The 20,127-nt window shown below is 35.7% G+C and overlaps 1 protein-coding gene across 3 annotated transcripts in view; it reads left to right on the plus strand.

Moving 5' to 3' along the window:
• The window catches only part of BRD10 (bromodomain containing 10), an 81,317-nt gene extending 64,911 nt beyond the window's left edge, over nt 1-16,406 (plus strand). For all 3 annotated transcript variants that reach the window (XM_021006281.2, XM_078152505.1, XM_078152506.1), the window contains 3 exons: nt 4,482-4,597; nt 10,067-10,254; nt 11,623-16,406. In XM_021006281.2, coding sequence (XP_020861940.1) covers nt 4,482-4,597; nt 10,067-10,254; nt 11,623-15,302 — 3,984 coding nt within the window. In that variant the 3' untranslated portion in view covers nt 15,303-16,406. The remainder of the gene's footprint in view (nt 1-4,481; nt 4,598-10,066; nt 10,255-11,622) is intronic.
• Nucleotides 16,407-20,127: the final 3,721 nt, after the last annotated feature.

Here is a 20,127-nt window from a genome sequence, read left to right on the forward strand (position 1 = left end):
TAAAATAATTTTATTTTTTTTAAACTTTGTGGCAGGTCATATAAAATATAAATATCATGTTCTTTAAGTGGCCATTAGTGAATACGTGTTTATTCTCAAGTCTAAACAATGCAGTATGATTATTTTCAAAAAGTATTTCCTTACCTTCATCAACAGCTGGATTTTTCTCTTTCAAATTTGTTAATTTTGTCCCCATTATCACCTATTTGTTCGAGAATGACATTAAGCCTTAAATGTATGTGTATAAAGTTTTTAAGCATGTTTTTCATTAAGACGTAGTATGAGGTCATTGTTTTGCCCGTGGACTTTTACCCAACACACCTACCATACTTATTCTTGACTCTAAAAAAACCAATGCAGATGAAGAGTTCAGAGACCTTTCTGGTTTTATTATATACATTTTCTCACTTATATTTCAAGTGTGAAGAAAGGGAACTTATATTGGTAGGAGTATTTATTTCATTTAAAAAGTTTGGGCTTTGTCTTTGTATCCTCAGCACTTAGCACAGTGCCTTACTTAAAGTGGGTGCTTACTAAAATCTTACTGAATTTGATTAGATATTATTAATCATAATATAGATCAGTACCATTGGGAAGATTTTCAAACAGAATTCTTTAATTTTTCATTACAATATTGCAGAAAAGCCTAGCTAAAAAACATTCCATTGAAAACCCAGAGAGATTCATCCCTAATAGTCTAGAGGGACCACATGCTGTGGAGGAGAGTCACTGAGGGTTCTAGAAATCAAGAAGCTTCTGGCAAAGCTTCAGCTCCTACTGGAGCAAATCTTAAGGTTTTGTTCTGTGTTTTCATCTGTCATAAAGGGGTTGAGTAAAATATCCCTAATCCCCATATCAACTCTTAAAAAAAGTCATTGTCCTCATTTAGAACCAGAATCATTCATTTAAAAAATTCTTATCCAGTACATTGCCTTTCGAATCTTAGGCACTTGCTGTTTGAGTGTTGAATGGATTTCCTCAGGTTATTGGATTTTGAAAGCTTCAAATTTTTTTTTCTGCCCAAATTAGTAAAAACATAAATTGAGGGGAGGGGAATCCTCTTTTGCAAATAAATGTGATGGGAAAACTCACCGGGCAGTTGAAACACCTGTCGCTTTTAGAATTAAGCAGACTTAACGTGGAGTCATGGATGCAAGTAATGCAGTCTCTGCTTTTTCTACCTGTGCTAGACTGAGCTTGTCAAGACTACTACCATTTTGGGGAATATGGTTTCTTAAGGAAATTTAATCCATTTCTTTTCTTTGTGTTCATTCTTTTGGGGTTAGACAAGCACTAGAACCAAAGTAGGAACATTTAAAATAAGTTGGAGGACTTCATCTTTTTTATCCGTTTACTTTGGCCATGACTTTGACCACTGAAACTAACTTTGAATTTTGTGTTTGTAGTCTCCCAGTGCTAGAACTCACAAAAAAAGAAAACATGTAAACAAAGAAGTTTTCTTAATAGGTATATATATATATATATATATATATATATATATAGAGAGAGAGAGAGAGAGAGAGAGAGAGAGAGAGAGAGAGAGAAATCTAAGATATTGAGAAAGTGACCATAGTAAGAATAGAAGTGCACTACTGTTAAGGAGAAGCAGTGTGATGTAATAGATAGTTAGCTTTAGAATCTGAAAAACCTGAATTCAAATTCTGTATCAGACAATGGCTGTGATCTTGGCCAACTCACTTAAGTAAGCTCTGTGTGCTTCAGTGAACCCTTCTAAGACTCTCTTTCACTAACGGTTGCCAAGTTGCTTTAGTGTTTCCACACTGGGAATTTTCTATGTCAGTGAAATCGCAGGCCTGGACCCGACCCCACCCCAAATTTTAAAAACCTATTGTTAATAATATTTAAGATTTGTTAATTGCTCATAACGTTGCTGAGAACTACATATCTCTGCATTTTGATGTTAGAGATGTTTTATCTTTTTAATTCAACTAATTAGTAACTGAAATAAAAGACATAAGCAAACATTTCCTTGCTAACATTTTTGTCCTTTTCCTACTTAGAATTAAAAGCTGTCATAACTTGATATAGATGTTCTCTCTGTATAATAAAGACCTGATTTACAGATGTTCCATCAGTAGGAACAGTTGGTTTCACATTGCCTCTCTCTCCTTGTCTTATGGGTGTTCTTCTTATCTAACTGTGTTGTTCCTCACCTCTTTTCAGAGAGAGAGACAATTTTAGGCCAGCAGTAGCAATTCATAAACACTATGAAAGAGTGTTTGACATAATATACTCTGCTCCCCAAAAAGACTATAACACACACACACACACACACACATATGCACATGCACCTCATACATCCTCTTCCCACCTTTTAAATTCTTGCCCAATTACCTCAGGAAAATACCTCTCCCTCTTTATTCCCTCCTTCTTTCCTCCATTCTGTTTGTAAGCTTTCATAATGAATATGACTAATAATAGAGCTAGCAGTTAGAGATAATTTGTGGTGTTGTGGAAAACCTTGTTTTCCAATTTCCTCCTACATAAAATGACAGTAATAATATCCCTTTTACCCACTGCTCTACAGAAGAATTATAAGTATTTTTAGCCTTGTTAAAAACAAGTAAACAAAGTAAGAAAATTAAAACAAGCAAAGTCAATGATAGAGTACTGTACAGGTATGAGATATAATAATTAAGGAAAAGGAAAATTTTAAGTTTTATTAGATAAACTAAAGACATAGGGCTATCATCCTTGAAAGAGTTCAGAAATCCTCCTTGGAAGCTCCAAAAAAAATCTTCCATCTACCTCCTCATCCATTTATTAAACCTGCATTTTCTAAAGCACCAGCATTCAAGATAAATTTTTTTTAAAAAAAGATTGCTTATTCACTTTGGGGTTTTTCCCTTCTCTTGTTTAATCACTACTATTTGTGTTGTTTTTTATTTCAAATTATTATGTGAACATAAACATCATTTAAAAGCAGTTTTATTGAAAAAATACATCCAAACACAGACTTTTAGAATACACCCTATTTTTAAGTGAAGCACTCTCTTCACTTTTAAAAAACGTTAACAAAGGTTCTTGATCTGAGTCGGTTAATTTAATGTGGAAAACACATTATCTAGAATTTTTTGCATGATAACTGTTTTTACTCAAGTTGTACAAATGGAACAGTGCAGAAGTATGAATAAATGTCTGCTCTTACTATTTCTTGAGCCCGTGTTTTGTTATTGAGTGTGAACACATACACACATTCTCCCTCTCCCATCTTACAATCTCAATTGTTAATCATTAGTTCCATTTCTAATGGTGATGGAGTTTTAGAAGAGATGGGAAGCTAGTTTATTTTTGGGTAGAATCAGTTGATTTTTAAGGTCTTAGATAAGATTTTTCTTAGTTACATTAGGTTATTCGATATTTCAGGATAACATACAAGAATAAATTTAAATGACAGACACTTAAGATTTCACATATGTAAAACAAATTTAAATTTAAAATTTTGCTTAGTATTTTAACTTATACTGTACATTATGTAGAATATCTTTTCCTAAAGGTCGTGCAAATTTCCCTGCCTTAATGTTGTGTATATGTGCAAATTGATCCCCTTAAGTGTTGCTGTGGGATGAAGCTTATGACTTATGCATGATAAATGTGAGCCATAACGTACTGTTAATGTTGTCTTTTTTTGTTTTAAAAGAAAATTTAGCCTACTGCTAAGCAATGCTTAATGGTGAAACTTGGGTACACACTAATGTTAATTTGTTTACTTTTGTGTGATGACCCAGAGATTAATGAATGCTTATATGATTTAATATTGCTATGGTTTTAAATCAGTTCTCTTTATATTGAGTGAAACATGGACTCTTACTGAAAAAATCATCTGAATTATGTAAAATTTTAATTTCTGTAGCATGATTTTTAGTTAATTACTAACAGTGAAATAAAGTATAAAAGATTTTTATCTTGAATAACTTTAAAAATATGGTGCTTCTGTAATTTTAAACACATTGTAATGAAATTACAACTTATGTGCCCCAAATTCTCCTTTTTGAAATAAGAATAAAATTATAGAAGTTTAAAACCAATTTTCCAATTTTTAGTTTGTGGAAGGAAATTATAAGAACTGGACAGAAGAAGTAAAACAAATTACTTTTTTTTTTACATTAAGTTTTTATAAATTTTTTTTTGGTGACTTTTCTATTAAAACTCGTAGCAAGTTGATTTGGTAGGGTTGTTTATTTTCATAATTAGGATTTATTTATTTTTTAAGACATTTGTTCCTCTTGGCTTTATGTCTAAACATAGCATAGTTTCCACAAATAAACATGGGTAATAACTTCAGGTATTTCCTACCACAACTAATGGGATTCTACCAGATTTGTCAGAGGGTAAATATTTTTGTACTCTGCAGCTCCTTGAAAAAGTGTTTTAAATTTGATTTTATCTATTGAGAACTAACATTCATTTGCCCCTGCATAAAATTTGAAGAACTTATCATAAAAAACTTACATTTATAGGGAAAATGGTATCATCGGAGGCAAGCTGTAAAAGAATTGCATGGTACATTGATACGTCTCCTAAATGAATTGCTGCCATGGGAACCAAAGCTAATGAAGGCTTTTCAAAGAAACAGGTAATACAGGATGTAAAATTCATCTTAAACTAAGTGTTTCTTATTTTTTGTTGTTGTTATTCTATTTTGAAGTGACTTAGTTTTTGATGTTCTTTTTTTTCCCCCCAGGAAAACTTGACTATAATTACTCTTTAAATCTTAGTGGTTTCTTTGAGAAGAAATTTGACTTAAAATTTTAAAAAAACATCATTCTGGTAATTCATATTCTTTTCCTGTTCCATCAGAACCCTAGCGCTTTAATTTCAAACACTTTTCTCATGACTATTGCTACTTTTGAAGATGGAGAATATCCACCACCACCCCTCATCCACTATAATTTTCCTGTTATATATAAATATATCCTTGACATTCAACACATCCATTTAGTGATATTTATGGAGAGTATACTCTACACACAATACTGTTAGGCATCCCAGCAGTGCTCTGCTCTCTGAGGAGAAGCTGTCTTTTCTTCTTGCCAAGGCCAGCCCTTTCACTTGTGCCTTTAATCCCATCCCCTCTTGTCTCTTCTAGGAGTTTGTTCTTTTAATCCTCTCTGCCCTTCTTTCATCTTCGGTCTCTTCCCATCTACTGGCTCTTTCCCCATTACCTACAGATATGCCTAGGTCTCCCACATCCTTAGAAAATCCTCCCCTTGACCTGCCATTGCTTCAAATGATTGTCTCATATCTCCTTCCCTTTTCACAACTCTCCCCCACCAAAATTTCCAGATATTTTGGCTACTGTCATATTACCTTATAATTTTTTTTGAAATAGTATTTTATTTTTTCCAATTACATGTAAAGATATTTTTCAACATTCATTTTTTATAAAATTTTAAGTTCCAAAATTTTCATCTCTCTCTCCCGTCTCCCCTCCCCAAGATGGAAGGCAATCTGGTATCAGTTATACATGTGCAATAATATAAACATATTTCCACATTAGTCGTGTTGTGAAAGAAGAACCAGAACAAAAAGGAAAAGCCACAAAAAACAAAAACAAAAGTGAAAGCAGTATGCTTTGGTCTGCATTCAGGCTCCATAGTTCTTTCTCTGGATGTGGATAGCATTTTCTATCATGAGTCTTTTGGAATCGTCTTGTATTGTTGTCTTGCTGAGAAGAACTAAGTCAGTCATAGTTGATCATTGTACAATGTGGCTGTTACTACCTTATAATCATGGCTGCTTCTAATCAATCTTCTTTACTGTATTATCATACATCTTCAACTCCATATGTTTAGGTATCCCCCAGGGTTCTACCTTTGGGACTCTTTTTTTCTCTGTACATTCTCTCTTGGCAGTTTTAATTGTTCCCATTGGTTCAGTTATCACCTCTATACAGGTGTCTCCTCAATTGGCATTTTCTCTCTTTTCTCTCTTCTGAACTCCATCTGCACATGACTAGTTGCCTATTTAACATTTCCCACCTGTAGGTCAGTTGGCATCTCAAACCCAGCCCTGTCCAAAACAGACCTTATTGCTTTCCCCCTCCACCAAACTTCCCTGTTTCTTTTGAGAGCAGCACCATTTATCTAGTCAACCCAGGGTTACAGCCTTGGAGTGATCCTTGACTCTTCCCTCTTACTACCCACAATATCCAAACAGTTGGCAAGTCTCATTGATTCCACCTCCACAGTATCTCTTACTGTTGTCCTTCTCTCCTTTTACAGAGTCACTACCTCAGTTCATACCATCATCGCTTGTCACCTAGATTATTACAGTAGCCTTTTTCATTGTTTCTGCTGTTTCTAATCTACCCCCCCCCACAAGTGCCTAAATAACCTTCTGAAGAAACAGTTCTGACCCTTTCACTTCCCCACTCAAAAAACTTCAGTAACAGCTTCTTACTTCTAAGATAAAAAACAGAGTCCCTCATTTATACCTCAGGCATTTAAAGCCTGTCATGCTCTCACTCTAACCTGCTTCCTCACTTTTATTTCATATAATCCTTAGCTTACTTTAAGCCTCAGCTCAGTTGCTGTTTCATGTGTGAAGCCTTTTCTTATCTCCTCCTTTGTTAGTGCCTTTTCCTTCTCAAATTACATTGTATTTACTTTTCTGAGTCCATATTGGAAAAATATCAGAGAAATTTCTTGAGGGCAGGAATTATTTTATTTGTGTATCACTTAACACCTAGCACAGTCCCTTGCATGTAGTAGGCTCTTAATGATGTCTGTTGAATTTTATTTTAATTTTTTAAAAAAACAGTATCTATTGTGCTATAAGAAAAGATGAACAGGCTGACTTAAGAAAAACCTGGAAATACTTGTATGGTCTGATGCTGCATGAAGTGAGCAGAACCAAGAGAACGTTGTACATGATAACCCACGTTGTGCGATGACTAATATTAATAAACTTAACTCTTCTCAGCAATACAAGGACCTAAGACATCTCCAGAGGTCTCGTGATGGAAAATGCTATCCGCATCCAAAGAAAGAACTATGGAAGTTGAATTGCTATCTTTTTTTTCCTCTTCTGTTGAGTTTTGTTTCCTCTTTCTGATGGTTCCTCCTGTTGGTTTTAATTTTTACTTACAGCATCACTAATGTGAAAATATGTTTAATAGAAATGTAAATGTATAGCCTATATCAGATTGTGTGCCATTTTGGGGAGAGTGATGGGGAGGAAGGGGGAGAAAAATTTTCAACTCAACAGCATATGGAAGTGATTGTTGATAAATCAAAATAAATTAATAAAAAAAAAGTATCTGCCTTCATGAAGGGAGAGATATACACATAGAAAATTGCATTTAAAGAAGTACCAAGTGCTGTGGGAGTTCAGAGGAGGGACAAACTACAGATGTGTATACTAAGACACTATATATACAAATGCTCGAAGGAGCTGTGATTTCTTCTGGGTATGGAACTCCCATTATGGGAATTTCTTTCACTCTAGCAAATCATAGCTCCTCTATGAGTTGACTAAGTTCTGTGGAATTGCCTGAGGAATATAAAGGTTAAGTGATATCCCTAGGGTAACGCAGCTGGTAAATATCAGAAATAGGAGTTAAACCTGGATCTTCCTGATCCAAGCCCAGCCTTCTACTTGATGTACAAAGCATTTTCTGTATACACAAATATGATCTCATAAAACATAAAGTAAGAGATATTTGCTCATATTCAACAAATTAAATGCATCATGTATAAGGAGCACAGTTCTAAGTTATAGGAGAGGTAAATAGTTTATGTAGGAAACTATACTTCCTCTCATATAGCTTACAGTCTAGTAGAAGGATAAGAAACAAAAACATAACTATAATATACGAAATTATGTAATTGTATTAGAGAGACAGAAAGTGAAGTGTCATATGGGATTCAAGATAGAAGATTATAACTGAGGGAATCAGGAAAGGCATTATAGATGTCATTTGATTTGGTCTTTAAAGGAAGTCTAACAGTTAAAGATGGGAAGAAAGAATATTCAAAGGTTTAACAGCAATAATTGAATGAGCAGAGATATGGAGTCACAAAGAACACAGAGAATATCCAGGAGGAAAAGTAGTTCAGTTAGACTAGAGAATAAAATATGTGGAACATAATAGAATAAGAAAATGCTAGAAAAGTAGAGAGGGCTCTCAATTCTAGAGGCCCTAAATGCCAGATCACTAAGTTGAACTTTAATTGGTAGGCAGTATGGAGCCATTGAAGTTTGTTGAGCAGAGGAATAACATTACAAAAACCATACAAAAGAAATATTTTTATGGCAGTAGTATGAAGAGCAGATTACAGGAAACATGGAGAAGTGGGAAAGCTTAGTACACTATTGGAATTGTCCAGTCAAGTAGTGATGGGGGCAGAAATAGAGAGAAGGAATGGATGTGAGAAATGTGAGAGAATTGGACTCTTCAAGCCTTGGTAATTGCTTCTTGCCTCTCCCTAATCTCTCATTTTCAAAGATATGCCCAAGATCCTAAGTATGGGAGGGTGAATAGTAGTGTCATACATAAAGAATTAGTAACATTGGAAAAAGAAGGTTAAGGGGAAAATACAATTAATTCAGCTTTGAAGTGTTATCAGATAAGATGGGAAAGTCTTGTAGGCAATTGATAATATGAATCTGAATCTCAGAAGAGGTCATGACTTAGAGGAAAAGATCTGAGTTACCTGTAGTAGTTTTCACTTGAGAGTCTTGAAAGTAGTCCAAACTAAGAGTGAATGAGATTTGTCAAGGAGAAGAAAAAGAAAAGGGCAAGTATCTGAAGGTTGGTAGATAACAAAAAATAAAAATGGGTGGCCTGACTCGATTGCATGGGTTCTGAAAGAAAGAACGATTTTGAGGAATAGTGGTAAAGGCCTGGAAGCACTGGTGAGAAAAGGAGAGTATTTCAACTTTAAGTCTAAGGAAATTGTAAAAAGAGTGTCCTCCAGTGGATAAGGATGCGAGAGATGTGGTGTCTTCAGGGAAGAGCCAAATTTTGGTTAAAACAAGAAAGTAGAATAAAGTTGGTTGAAAAGTTTTAGGACCTAAGGGAATTTGTTGAGAATATAGTAGTAATCTCAAAAGGCACAGTAGATTAAGCTAAAAGATGGGTAATCTGGGCTGGAGTGGGTTTGGGAAAGAGTAAAGCTGAGAAGATTCTTAAATTTGCTATGGAATTAAAAAGTGAGATTCCTTGGTATATATAAGAGTTTATTTATAGATCACTACTTGAAAAAGAGTTAAGTATGAAACTTGAGATGTAAGGACAGAGGAACTCAAAGCTGAAGGCTAGGAGTCGTTGCCAATTGAACTTCAAGCAGCAATTGAAGATAAAACATCATTGAAATAAGCCAGTGGAAAAATGTTTCAGTTTATGCACAGATTTTTGGGAATACATCTCTTGTATAAAGCAAATCATTTCAGTTGCTAGCTCTCAGTTCTCTCTTCCCCAGGCTTCTATCTCAAAAATAGAGAGCGTTAATTACAATTTAAAATGTTGGAATTGGGAAGTTGAGGATGGATTTTACTGTCTTACTAAAATTCACATCATTTATAGATACTGGTACTTAGAATTTATTCAGCTTTTTTGTTGTTCTGAGAATAAGCCTGTCTGTATATGATTTTCTTGTGAATTTATTGAAAGTAACAGTGGCCAATGCATATAGACCAAATCAACAAAGAATACCTTATCATCATTCCACAGGTTACTTATAGAACAAACTTGGCGTAAAGGAGGTGTTTGCAAAGAGGAGCAAGAGTAAAGTATTCTTAATACTAACCTGCTATATAACACTATATATATATATATATATATGTATGTATGTAGAGAGACAGACAGACAAGAGAGTGTGTGTGTATGTTGCTATATATAATTGTAATAGAAATTACAGTTATAACTTTAAAAAAAGTGCTATGTCTTTTTTTCTGGGTTTTGTCACTATGTATAACACTAAGTATTAAGACACATTTGAGATATAGTTTGAGTCTGAATTTTAATGTTCTCTTTATAATATTAAATGACTTGCCCAAAATGTTGGGAGAAAAAAGTCTTATTTTACATATTTTGTTTTAGGAGCCGACTGAAGAAAGACTATGATGATTTCAAAAGACAACCAGATCATGATAAATTTACCCGAGAACTATGGACTAATGAAGAAGGTGAAGGAGATCCCGGAAAAGAATCTCCTAGAGTAGAAATCATTAAATCTCTAGAATCATCAGACCCTCTGGATATTCTAGAGAAAGAACATCTTGATTCTGGTAGGGGTGATTTTAGGTTTTTTTACAAGTTTACATGAGCTAAGATGAATTTTGGTGATGGAAAGAGTTGATTAGGAAAATTTAGTGGTATTTTGATTATAATTCAGTGGCCGTATCAAATGTTCTTTTGGTGAGCGTTATTATTATTATTATTTTTAACCTGATGCTATTGTGGCTTGCTCCTGCCCTGGTACGATAGCTTTTACATGTCTGGGAAATTTACATCCTCATGTCACAGTATGTAGTTAGGGGGCCCCGGAGTCAGGACGGCCTATTCAGATCCAGTCTCAGACTCATACTAGCTATATGATCTTGGGCAGTTTGCTTAACCTTTCTCTTAGTTTCCTCAGCTGTAAATTGGGGATAATAATAATAGTACCTACATTATAGGGTTGTCGTGAGGACCAAATGAGATCATGTTTGTAAAGCACTTAACACAATGTCTGGTGGATGGTGGGCACTGGGTAAATGCTAGCTGCTGTTACTGTCATCAACAACAACACATTACCCTTACTTGAAAAGTGCTTCTGGGGAGTTGGTCCTGTCCCTTCCTTTTTCCTTTTGGTACAAGAAATATATTTCTTGAGCACCACCATGTTTTATTTTGGTGAGTTTTAAAATGAAAAAATAAGAAGTTTCTACTACTAAATAAACTTTTTACCACAAACCCCTTTTCTTGCCACCCTTTTCCCCCTACTTCCATTGGTGAGCAAGCAGAACAAAAACCTATCACAAGAGTAACTTAGTGTTTTCAATTCCGTGAATGCTTATAAAAATTAATTAAAGGTGCTTTCCTGTTATTATCCATTTCCATGTAGAATAGAACAAGAACAAATGGGTTTTTATCAAAACAGTTTGACTAGCCATTTTTTAAGATTCTTTCTTGATTTAGGAAGGTAAACAAGCATCTAGAACAAGCATTAGTGAAATTTAAGTATTTTTTTTTTACCCCTAAGAACTTTAAAATAGATGAAACAATTTGGGACTGGACTAGAGTCAATGACATAGTCATTGACTTAAGAATTTCCTTATAAAGTGATTCAAAAGTTGCCTGCCTTAACTGTATTACCACTTGAAATTAAAGAAAAAAGCATTTTCCCATTAACATTTATTTACATATGAAAATCTTTGTGCATTGTTACTCTTTCCAATATCACAATCCATATTCAGCTTTAGTAAGTGAATATTTTTGTTTTGACCCCATAATATTTTTATCTTGATGCTTGGCAAAGTAGTCTAATTAAATATTAATTCTGGTTTTTGTTATTTTAAAGGTATAGAATCATAGCTGTTTAGCCATAGATGTTTTGTATAGCAACTAGCATGTCGTTGGTACATAAACAAAATGCCTATTTTTACATTTTTCAGATGACATGAAACTGTCAGAAATTGATCTTCCCATGGGTAAAAACAGGCTGTTAAAAAAAGAACTGCCTTTTAAAGATGTACAGAAGACACTGCCTAAAGCACTTAAACGACAGTCCAAACAAAATAGTTTTCTGGATGATAGCACAAAAGAGCTTTCACCAAGGAAGAAAGCAAAACTAAGCACAAACGAAACTGCAGTTGAGAACTTAGAAGGTGGTACGCAGGCTGACTGTTGTTTGAATGAGTCCAGGCAAACAGAGCCACCATCTCCTGAGACTTTTGCCCCAGTAGACTCAACTGCATCTGTATCCACTTTCCTGAAAGGGACCAAACCTATTCAGGCTTTGCTTGCAAAGAATATTGGGAACAAAGTGACCTTAACAAATCAGCTGCCAACTTCCATAGGTAGAAACATGCCTGCCTTGGAAAAAACAGTTACATCTTCTGCAGAAGCAAGCCCAATAAAGCCAGCATTGACCTGCCAGACCAGTACCAAGGGTCCTTTACAGATGGTGTACAAAATGCCCTGTGGCCAGTGTGTGCCAATAGATCTTCATAATAGTTCTGTGAAGATTCAGATGCAACCTGTGACAGATCCTAAAACAGGAGAGAAAGTCATGCAGCAAGTTCTTATTCTGCCTAAAAATTTTCTGATTCAGCACAAAGAAGGAAAGACTGTTGTTGCAAAAGAAATCCAGTCATTTCAACAGAAGTGTCCAGAACAGCATTGTTCATCTTTCCCACAGACAACAAATGTAAACTCTTCTTTAGCACCAGTTCTTGTAAACCCAAATGGAAATATTTCAGCACAACTGTCTAATACAATTTTCAACAAGAGTATTACATCTTTACCAAATGTGAATAGTTCTAGACCGCAGAATTTGCCCTCTATAAGTTCAGCAAGTAATTTAGCACTACCAGTTAAAACAAGCCAAAGTGAAACTGGAAAAGTTAAGAACATAGTTTCCACAGCCACATTCCCCCGACCTGTTCCCTCACCCACCATTTCCTCAACAGTTCAGCCTCTAATATCAGCAGCAACACTAAGTGGATCTACAAATCCTAATGGTTCCTTTCATAGTTTAGCATCACAGCCAACTACTGACTCTTCTGACACAAAGCAAGAGCTTAAAACTGTGTGTATAAGAGACTCACAATCAATCCTTGTCAGGACACGTGGTGGAAACACTGGAGTTGTAAAAGTGCAGACCAATCCAGATCAGAATTCACCTAATAATTTATCTCCAAATTCAGTTTTCACATTTACTCCTCAGCTTCAGGCATTTCTAGTGCCCAAATCCACAACTTTGTCATCTTCCACTTTTTCACCAGTAGCAGGAGCAACAGCTACATCTTGTCTCCCTCCTTTTGCCCAGTCTTCTGTTTCTGGGTTCGTTCCCCCACCATCTTCTGTTTCCATTCCAGCCGTCCCTTCTGGTTTTAATCAGACAGCAGGGAAGAACCTCAAACTTACTTTAGGCCAACCTTCCTGCAGTAATAATTTGGGTCAAATGGTAGATAAAACTGTATCAGTATCCTCTTCTTCCCCTTTCATGCCTTCTGTTTCTTCTGGCCCCCTACTTCAATCAACAAGCAATTCAGTTAATGTAATTAACATTTCAGCAGGAAATTTTGGACAAAACAACACAAGTATTATCCGTGCTCCAACTACACAGCAACAGGTAGATTATAAAACAAAGAATTACCCTGTTACACCACCCGAGTCAGCTACAACCAATGGAGACATCAGTGGTACTCCAGTTCAAAAACTCATGCTGGTCACAACTCCATCTATTCTTTCCCCTTGTGGTAGTGCTGCAGTTAACATGGTGCCTGCACCAACATCCACAGGTGTTTCTACCCAGAAATTAGTTTTCATTAATGCTCCAATGTCCAGTGGCACCTCGACTCCAACTATAATTGCAGAATCATTAAAACAAGCCCGACCTCCCTCTATGAGCAAAACCTATGTTAAGACTACAGAACAACCTCAAATAGTGCTAATTCCATCTTCAGTGGGAGCCCCAATAAAAATAAATTCATCACCTACTGTATCTCAAATAAAAGATGTAAAAATTGGACTAAACATAGGCCAGGCCATTGTAAATACTACAGGCAGTGCTCCAAATGTGCCATCAATTAACATACTGCAGAATGTAACTCCAAAAGGAGCAGAAGAAAAAGGCACCAAGAGCTTTATTTTGCCCTTGTCCACAAGTGGTAATTCAGGTCCAGTAAGCTCAAGTTTTACGAATCAAAATGTTGCTCCCGTTAACGAACCAGTGGTTTCTACAGCAAGAGCAGTTAACATGTTTTCGGTTACAGCAAATGCGTCTTTGACTTCTCTTTCAACAACATCAAGTTGTGCTTCAGTTGGGACACGACCTACAGTTTTGGTTAGTGGAAATGAAACTCCTTCAAGAATTATGCCAATTTTAACGAACAGACTGTGTACATCAAATATCGGAAACACTGTGGCTATTTCAACTGTGAAAACAGGGCATCTTGCATCATCTGTGCTGCTTTCAACTACTCAACCAACAGTGTCTCCTCAATGTTTAACATCAGCTTTACAGATACCAGTTACTGTTGCCTTGCCTCCTCCTGTCACTGCATCTCCTAAAATAATCAACACACTTCCCCATCTGGCAGCAGTTCCAGGTACCACACATCCTGTCCCCCTTCCGAAAAGACAATCACAGAATTTTGTCCAGTTTCAGTCACCAGGGATTTCAGCTACAGTGCCATCAAATGCAAACACAAATAAACCTCAGACTGTATTACCATCTGCTTCACTCAATGCAGGTAAAATAATTAGTTTTTCCAATTTTGCTTCTCTACCAAACCAGCAGATGCCTCCAACTTTAGTAAAATCAGCTCATACTTACAGTTGTGCTCCAGGTGCCTCTGCCATTCAGACTGCTACTGCACCTTCAAATGTCACTAGTCTGGTAGGGGGCCAGTTAAATGAACCTTGCATTCAGCAAAAAATAGTTATCAATACCAGTACACCTTTGGCACCTGGTACTCAGATCATGATTAATGGCACCCGATTTATTGTTCCTCCACAAGGTCTTGGAGCTGGCAGTCATGTCCTTCTCATTTCTACCAATCCAAAATATGGACCTCCTTTAGCCCTTAACAATGGTCAAGGTATTCAGCCTACAGCTCCTGATAATCTTGTGCAGAAGATTACATTAGCACCAAGTAATTCCTTAAGTTGGCAACCTGCAAAACATCCTCTAAAAAGCTCTACAAAAATTGTAGACTCTCTTGGGAATGCAAGCACTGTACCTGTTGTACATGCAACACCTCAAGTAGTAAACACAGCTGCTAAAGTGTCTGCTCCAACCCCCATACCAACGGTGTCATTGACTTCAGTAATAAAACCTCCTCCATCTACTCTTTTAGCTAAAACTTCTTTGGTTTCTGCAGCACATGCTGGTAACCCTCAGCTGCCAAGTAATGCATCAGTATTCCATTTGGACACATCAGTGAAAAAACTGTTGGTTAGCCCAGAAGGAGCTATTTTGAATGCCATAAATACTCCAGCATCTAAGGTTTCTTCACTATCTTCATCTCTTTCTCATATTGTAGTATCTGCTAGCCGAAATTCTGCCACCGTCTTCCCTAATTTTCCGTCATCTGGCTTAGAAAAGCCTGACACAGCTGCATCTTGAATTTAGACTAAATGAGCCAGTTTTAAATATTGGGGCATTGTTTTGACTCCCAAATAAATTTTAACTGTTTATTATACTGTTGAAAACATACTATATACATAGTTGATTTTTTTTCTATATCTTTTCATTAGATTACCGCAGGGTTTTGTTTGCTTGGGGAGGGAAAAAATGTTAAATTTCACTCAAATGTATGGGTATGTTTTCAAGGGTTGTTTGTTTGATAAAGGTCAGGAATGACCTGTTGACATACATTACACGAGTCTTTTGACTAATTTAGAATAATCTAGCCTTTTGCACATTTGCATTGACCTGTTTCCTCTTGAATTTGAACTGTTGCAGCGTGTCTACAATACGGTAATCTGTGTCTTTCATTTGTGAGATCTTATTTTTGTTTCTGTAAAAAAATATATATATATATATATATTTATGCATTATTAAAAATGCAGTCCACGTTGTAAAATTGTACATATTCCCAAATCCCTAACAATCTGTACTAAACTATATGTACAAAGAACTATGCTGTCTTATTTATGTTTTGTTTACATAATGTATAGTTTTTTAAGTATTTTAGTAATTTTGGACCAGTGTACTGTTAGCAACAATGCAGAAGAATCTGCATGTAATAAAAAGAAGTTGCTGTATTTCTTTGTTTGAATAATATTTTTAAAGTGTGTGCTTGGGCAGCTTAGGGAAAAAAAACATATTATCTGGTATGACAGACTACATAAATTAAGAAAATTCCTTAACAAAAACGAAGTAGGAAATCTGACTCGTGTTTCTGTATGGTTTGCCTGAGATTGGACTCTGATACTGTTTAACATTTTCCAGGTTTTGGTTGCTTTTAAATCTGAGCCTGGGTTTAAAATCATGACATTGGCCAAAAGAAAAGTTCATTTTTAAAAGCAAGCTACTTTTCTGCCAGTTTCTGCACATTACAAAATATGTTTTAGATTTAAGACAGTTGGTCCTCTGGAAAACTCAAAAGTATATCAAAACTGCTTTGGATACAGAATGAAAGGGTATTGTAGACACCAGGTGATTTTAAGGTTTTCACTATTGCTTTTGGGATTACAGAGAAAATCATTAAATTCCTTTTCAAACCCACGTTTTTATGTATCTGCTGATGTTTATATTTTACTTTATGGTGATGTTAGTAAAAAAAAAAATGCATTGCAAAGGAATGCCTTCCCAACTATGGATGAAAAAGTTTGAGGGCCATTATTAAAAATTTTTTAAAATACAGTGTTCAGTCTCCCTGAGATCAGGGAGTATACCTTCTACATGTTTGTATTCAGAGATTAGAATTTGAAAGGACCTCACTTAACTATTAGTCCAACTCATATCCCACAAAGAATCCCCATAAAACATTGAATAAATGGCCTCCAAGCATTGCTTGAAGACCTACTGCCTCCTTAAACAGCCTATTTCGTTTTTGGATAGTTTTAATAGGTTTTTTTTTTATAATTAAGTCTAGATTTGCCTTTTTGTAACTGCCATCCATTTTTCCTGCTTCTGCCCAATAAGGCTAAGCAGAACAAGTATAATTTCTTTCATGTGACAGCCCTTCAAATACTTATAGTATCACACGACCATAGAATTCGAAAGAACTTTAGGAGTCATCTAGTCTAGCCCTCTTATTTACATATGTGGAGACTGAGATGTAGGGAGGCTAAGTGACAACCCACAATCATTTGATTACAGCTATGATGTCCCATCTGATACTTCTCCACGTTAAACATCTCCAAGTCCTTCACCCCAGTCTCATATGACATGGACTGAAGGATTCTTACCTCCTAGTTGCCTTTCTTCGATGCTTCCAGATTATCAGTATCCTTCCTAAACTGTAGCACCCAGAGTTGAATCGATGCTCCAGAGGTGGCCTGATCAGAAAACAGTAAAACTGTTACTGCCTTATTCCTAGAAGCTATGACCCTCAATACAGTCCAACATCACATTTATTTCTATTTTTTTTTTGCTAATATACCACACAGGTGATTCGTATTGAGCTTATAATTCACCAAAACTTCTAGATATTTTTTCTGACAGATTGCCATCCAACCACGTCTCCTCAATCATATAGTTTGTGAAGTTGATTTTTCAAACTCAATTTTAAGAATTTGCATTTTTTTCCTATTAAGTTTCACCTTTTAGATTCATACAGTATTAATAGCTTGTCAAAGCTTTTTTGGATCCTAACATTCACTATCATAGCTGTCCTCAGTTTTTTGTCATCTGTAGATTTCATAAGAATACATTATGCTTTTATCAAAGTTGATTAAAAATGTTAAACACAGAGCCAAGCTCAGATTGCTGTAGCACTGCACTGAGAACCTTTTAAGTTGTCCTTGAACTATTCAACTCTTTCATTCTGGCTGTTCAACCAGTTCTGAATCATAAAATTGTACTATTATCTAGAGCACATCTCTCCATCTTTTCCACAAGAATATCATAAGATACTTGATCAAATGCTTTGTTAAGATCTAGGCAAGGCATATCTACAACACTTCCTGACATGCCAGTTTGATAACCCAGTCAAAAAAACAAAGAATGGTTAATCTGGTATGGAGGGTTCTTGATGAAGCCATGCCAGGTCTTTAGAATCCCTGCTTTTTTAGTTACTAACCATCTCTTAATACTTTATTCTAGAATTTTCCCTGGAATCTCAGACAAGCTCACTGATCTATAATTTGTCTATTAATCTTTTTTGTTGAAGACTGGGACATTTGCCCTCCCATCTTGTGGAACCTTTATGGTTCTCCATGACATTTCAGTTGACAATGGAGAAACAATTCTGTCAGTTCTTTCTATAGAAGTACATAGTGTGAACCAAATGACTTGAATTCACCAAGAACAGCTGCTTGTCATCTTCTTATTTAAAATGGATGTGAACTCCAAGTTACTGTTTTTGTTCTGTCCTTTATAGTCCAACGTCTGCTTGGCAGAAATAACATCTAGTAAGAATCAAGCAGTTGTGCTTTCTGTGTTACCAAGTATCATTTCATTGGACCCAAAGCAGTCATGTAGCATGACTCCTCTTTCCCCCAGTATTTTTTTTTTAATGTAAAAACCTTTTCAGCGCAGCTAGATGGTGCAGTGGATAGAGCACTGGCCATGAAGTCAGGAGGACCTGAGTTCAAATGTGGCCTCAGACCAAACACTTGGCACTTATTAGCTGTGTGACTCTGGGCAAGTCACTTAACCCCAATTGCCTAAAATTATAAAAAAAACCCTTTTTGTTGTCTAAGTTTTCCTTTCCAACTTCAGCTTATTCTGAGCTTTAACAAACTCCTGAGGCTATTCTTACAGGACCTTACCGTAGTTTTGTAATCATTCTCTGTTACCTTTCTATCTCATGCATGATTATAAAAACAATGTAAGTTGGCTGGTGAGTTCTCTGTGTCCACAACAATTCTTCAAACAACTCACCTCCACCCCATTTTTCTTCTCATCAGAATTGCTTCCTTTTATTTCTTCAGAATGTTACTGTTTTCCATCCCTCCTGGGCTGATTTGCTCATAGAATATTAACCTGTAAGATCATTCCTATTTTTCCTCAACCCATTAAAGTATGCTCTCCTGAAAACTAGGGTACATTTCAAACTACACCTAGATTTCCTTAATCATAAACTGAAAGGTAGTTGTCTTTTCCCCTATCACTTCCACCCAAGCAGCAATTCTCTGTTAGTGAAAATCAGGTGCAAAATAGAATTCTCACTGATTCTTCTACCTTTTAAAGTATGAAAATATGAAGAAGGCACAAGAAATTATAGTCATTTCTGCTTTTGACAGAATTCTAGCAAATGTCTGGATAATAGAAATTTGCTGTGCAATCTTGCCCAATCTCTCTACTACATCCACATCTGCCTCTATGTGGCATGTTTCCCAAACTCATGTTTTCTCTCCTTGTCCAAGAGTTTTGTGCTATACGCTAAGAATGAAAATAATCTTTATTTCTCTTTATAGAAATTATTTCTACCATGTTCTCTGGAATTCATTACTTTTAATATATCTTCTTAACATGCAATATTAACTCTTCACCCTTTTCCTCTTCTAACCTGACTTGTTTCATTTGAATAAAGCATACCTGGCCAGGGCCATATTCCAGTCCTGGGTTTCATCACACCACGTCTCACCAATTATTTGTGAGGTCAAATTTCCTATGTGCATTAGGACCTTCAGTTCTGCGCGCCCCCCCCCCAAATTTGATAGTACCTTTTTTTAAATGTGTGTGTTACCGCAGGATGAAGGGGTTTTAGTCCTAATTTCATCAATGTGGGGAGATTTTTGAGTGTGGAAATTCCTACCAATGCAGATCAACAAATCCTATGTATGGTATAGTCCTAGAAAGTAAGTAGAGTCACTGAGAAGTTAAATGAGCTGTCATACAATTAATTTGTGTCAGAGGTAAGATTAAAACTCAGGTCTTCCTAAATCCAAGACTAGCCTTCTGTCCACTACACCACACTGCCTTCCACCCTACATATATTAAATAAGTATTTTGTAGATGCATTAATATACTCAAATACCTGCATATTTAAATGATGCAAATTTTTTTTCTTGGAACAGTCATTACATATAGCTTATCAGTTTTATAACCAATCTTAAATCTTAGGCTACCTTCCATTCAATTGCTGAACACCTTCTCAGGGCTGCCTTTCACTTTTCAGATAATATATGGTAGAAAAAAAAATAGAACTTAGTTTTTAGTTATTAGAGCAAGGAGAATGTAATTAAGAAAAATATGTCATAAATATGTTAAAAGCCAAGCAGTTTTTTAATTGCCTACTGTTTTGAGACTTTTCACAGCATTTTCTTCTCCCTCCTTT

The sequence above is a fragment of the Phascolarctos cinereus genome, unplaced genomic scaffold, assembly GCF_003287225.1.
Source record: "Phascolarctos cinereus isolate Bilbo 61053 unplaced genomic scaffold, phaCin_HiC Scaffold_4;HRSCAF=312, whole genome shotgun sequence".
NCBI classification, from domain to species: domain Eukaryota; kingdom Metazoa; phylum Chordata; class Mammalia; order Diprotodontia; family Phascolarctidae; genus Phascolarctos; species Phascolarctos cinereus.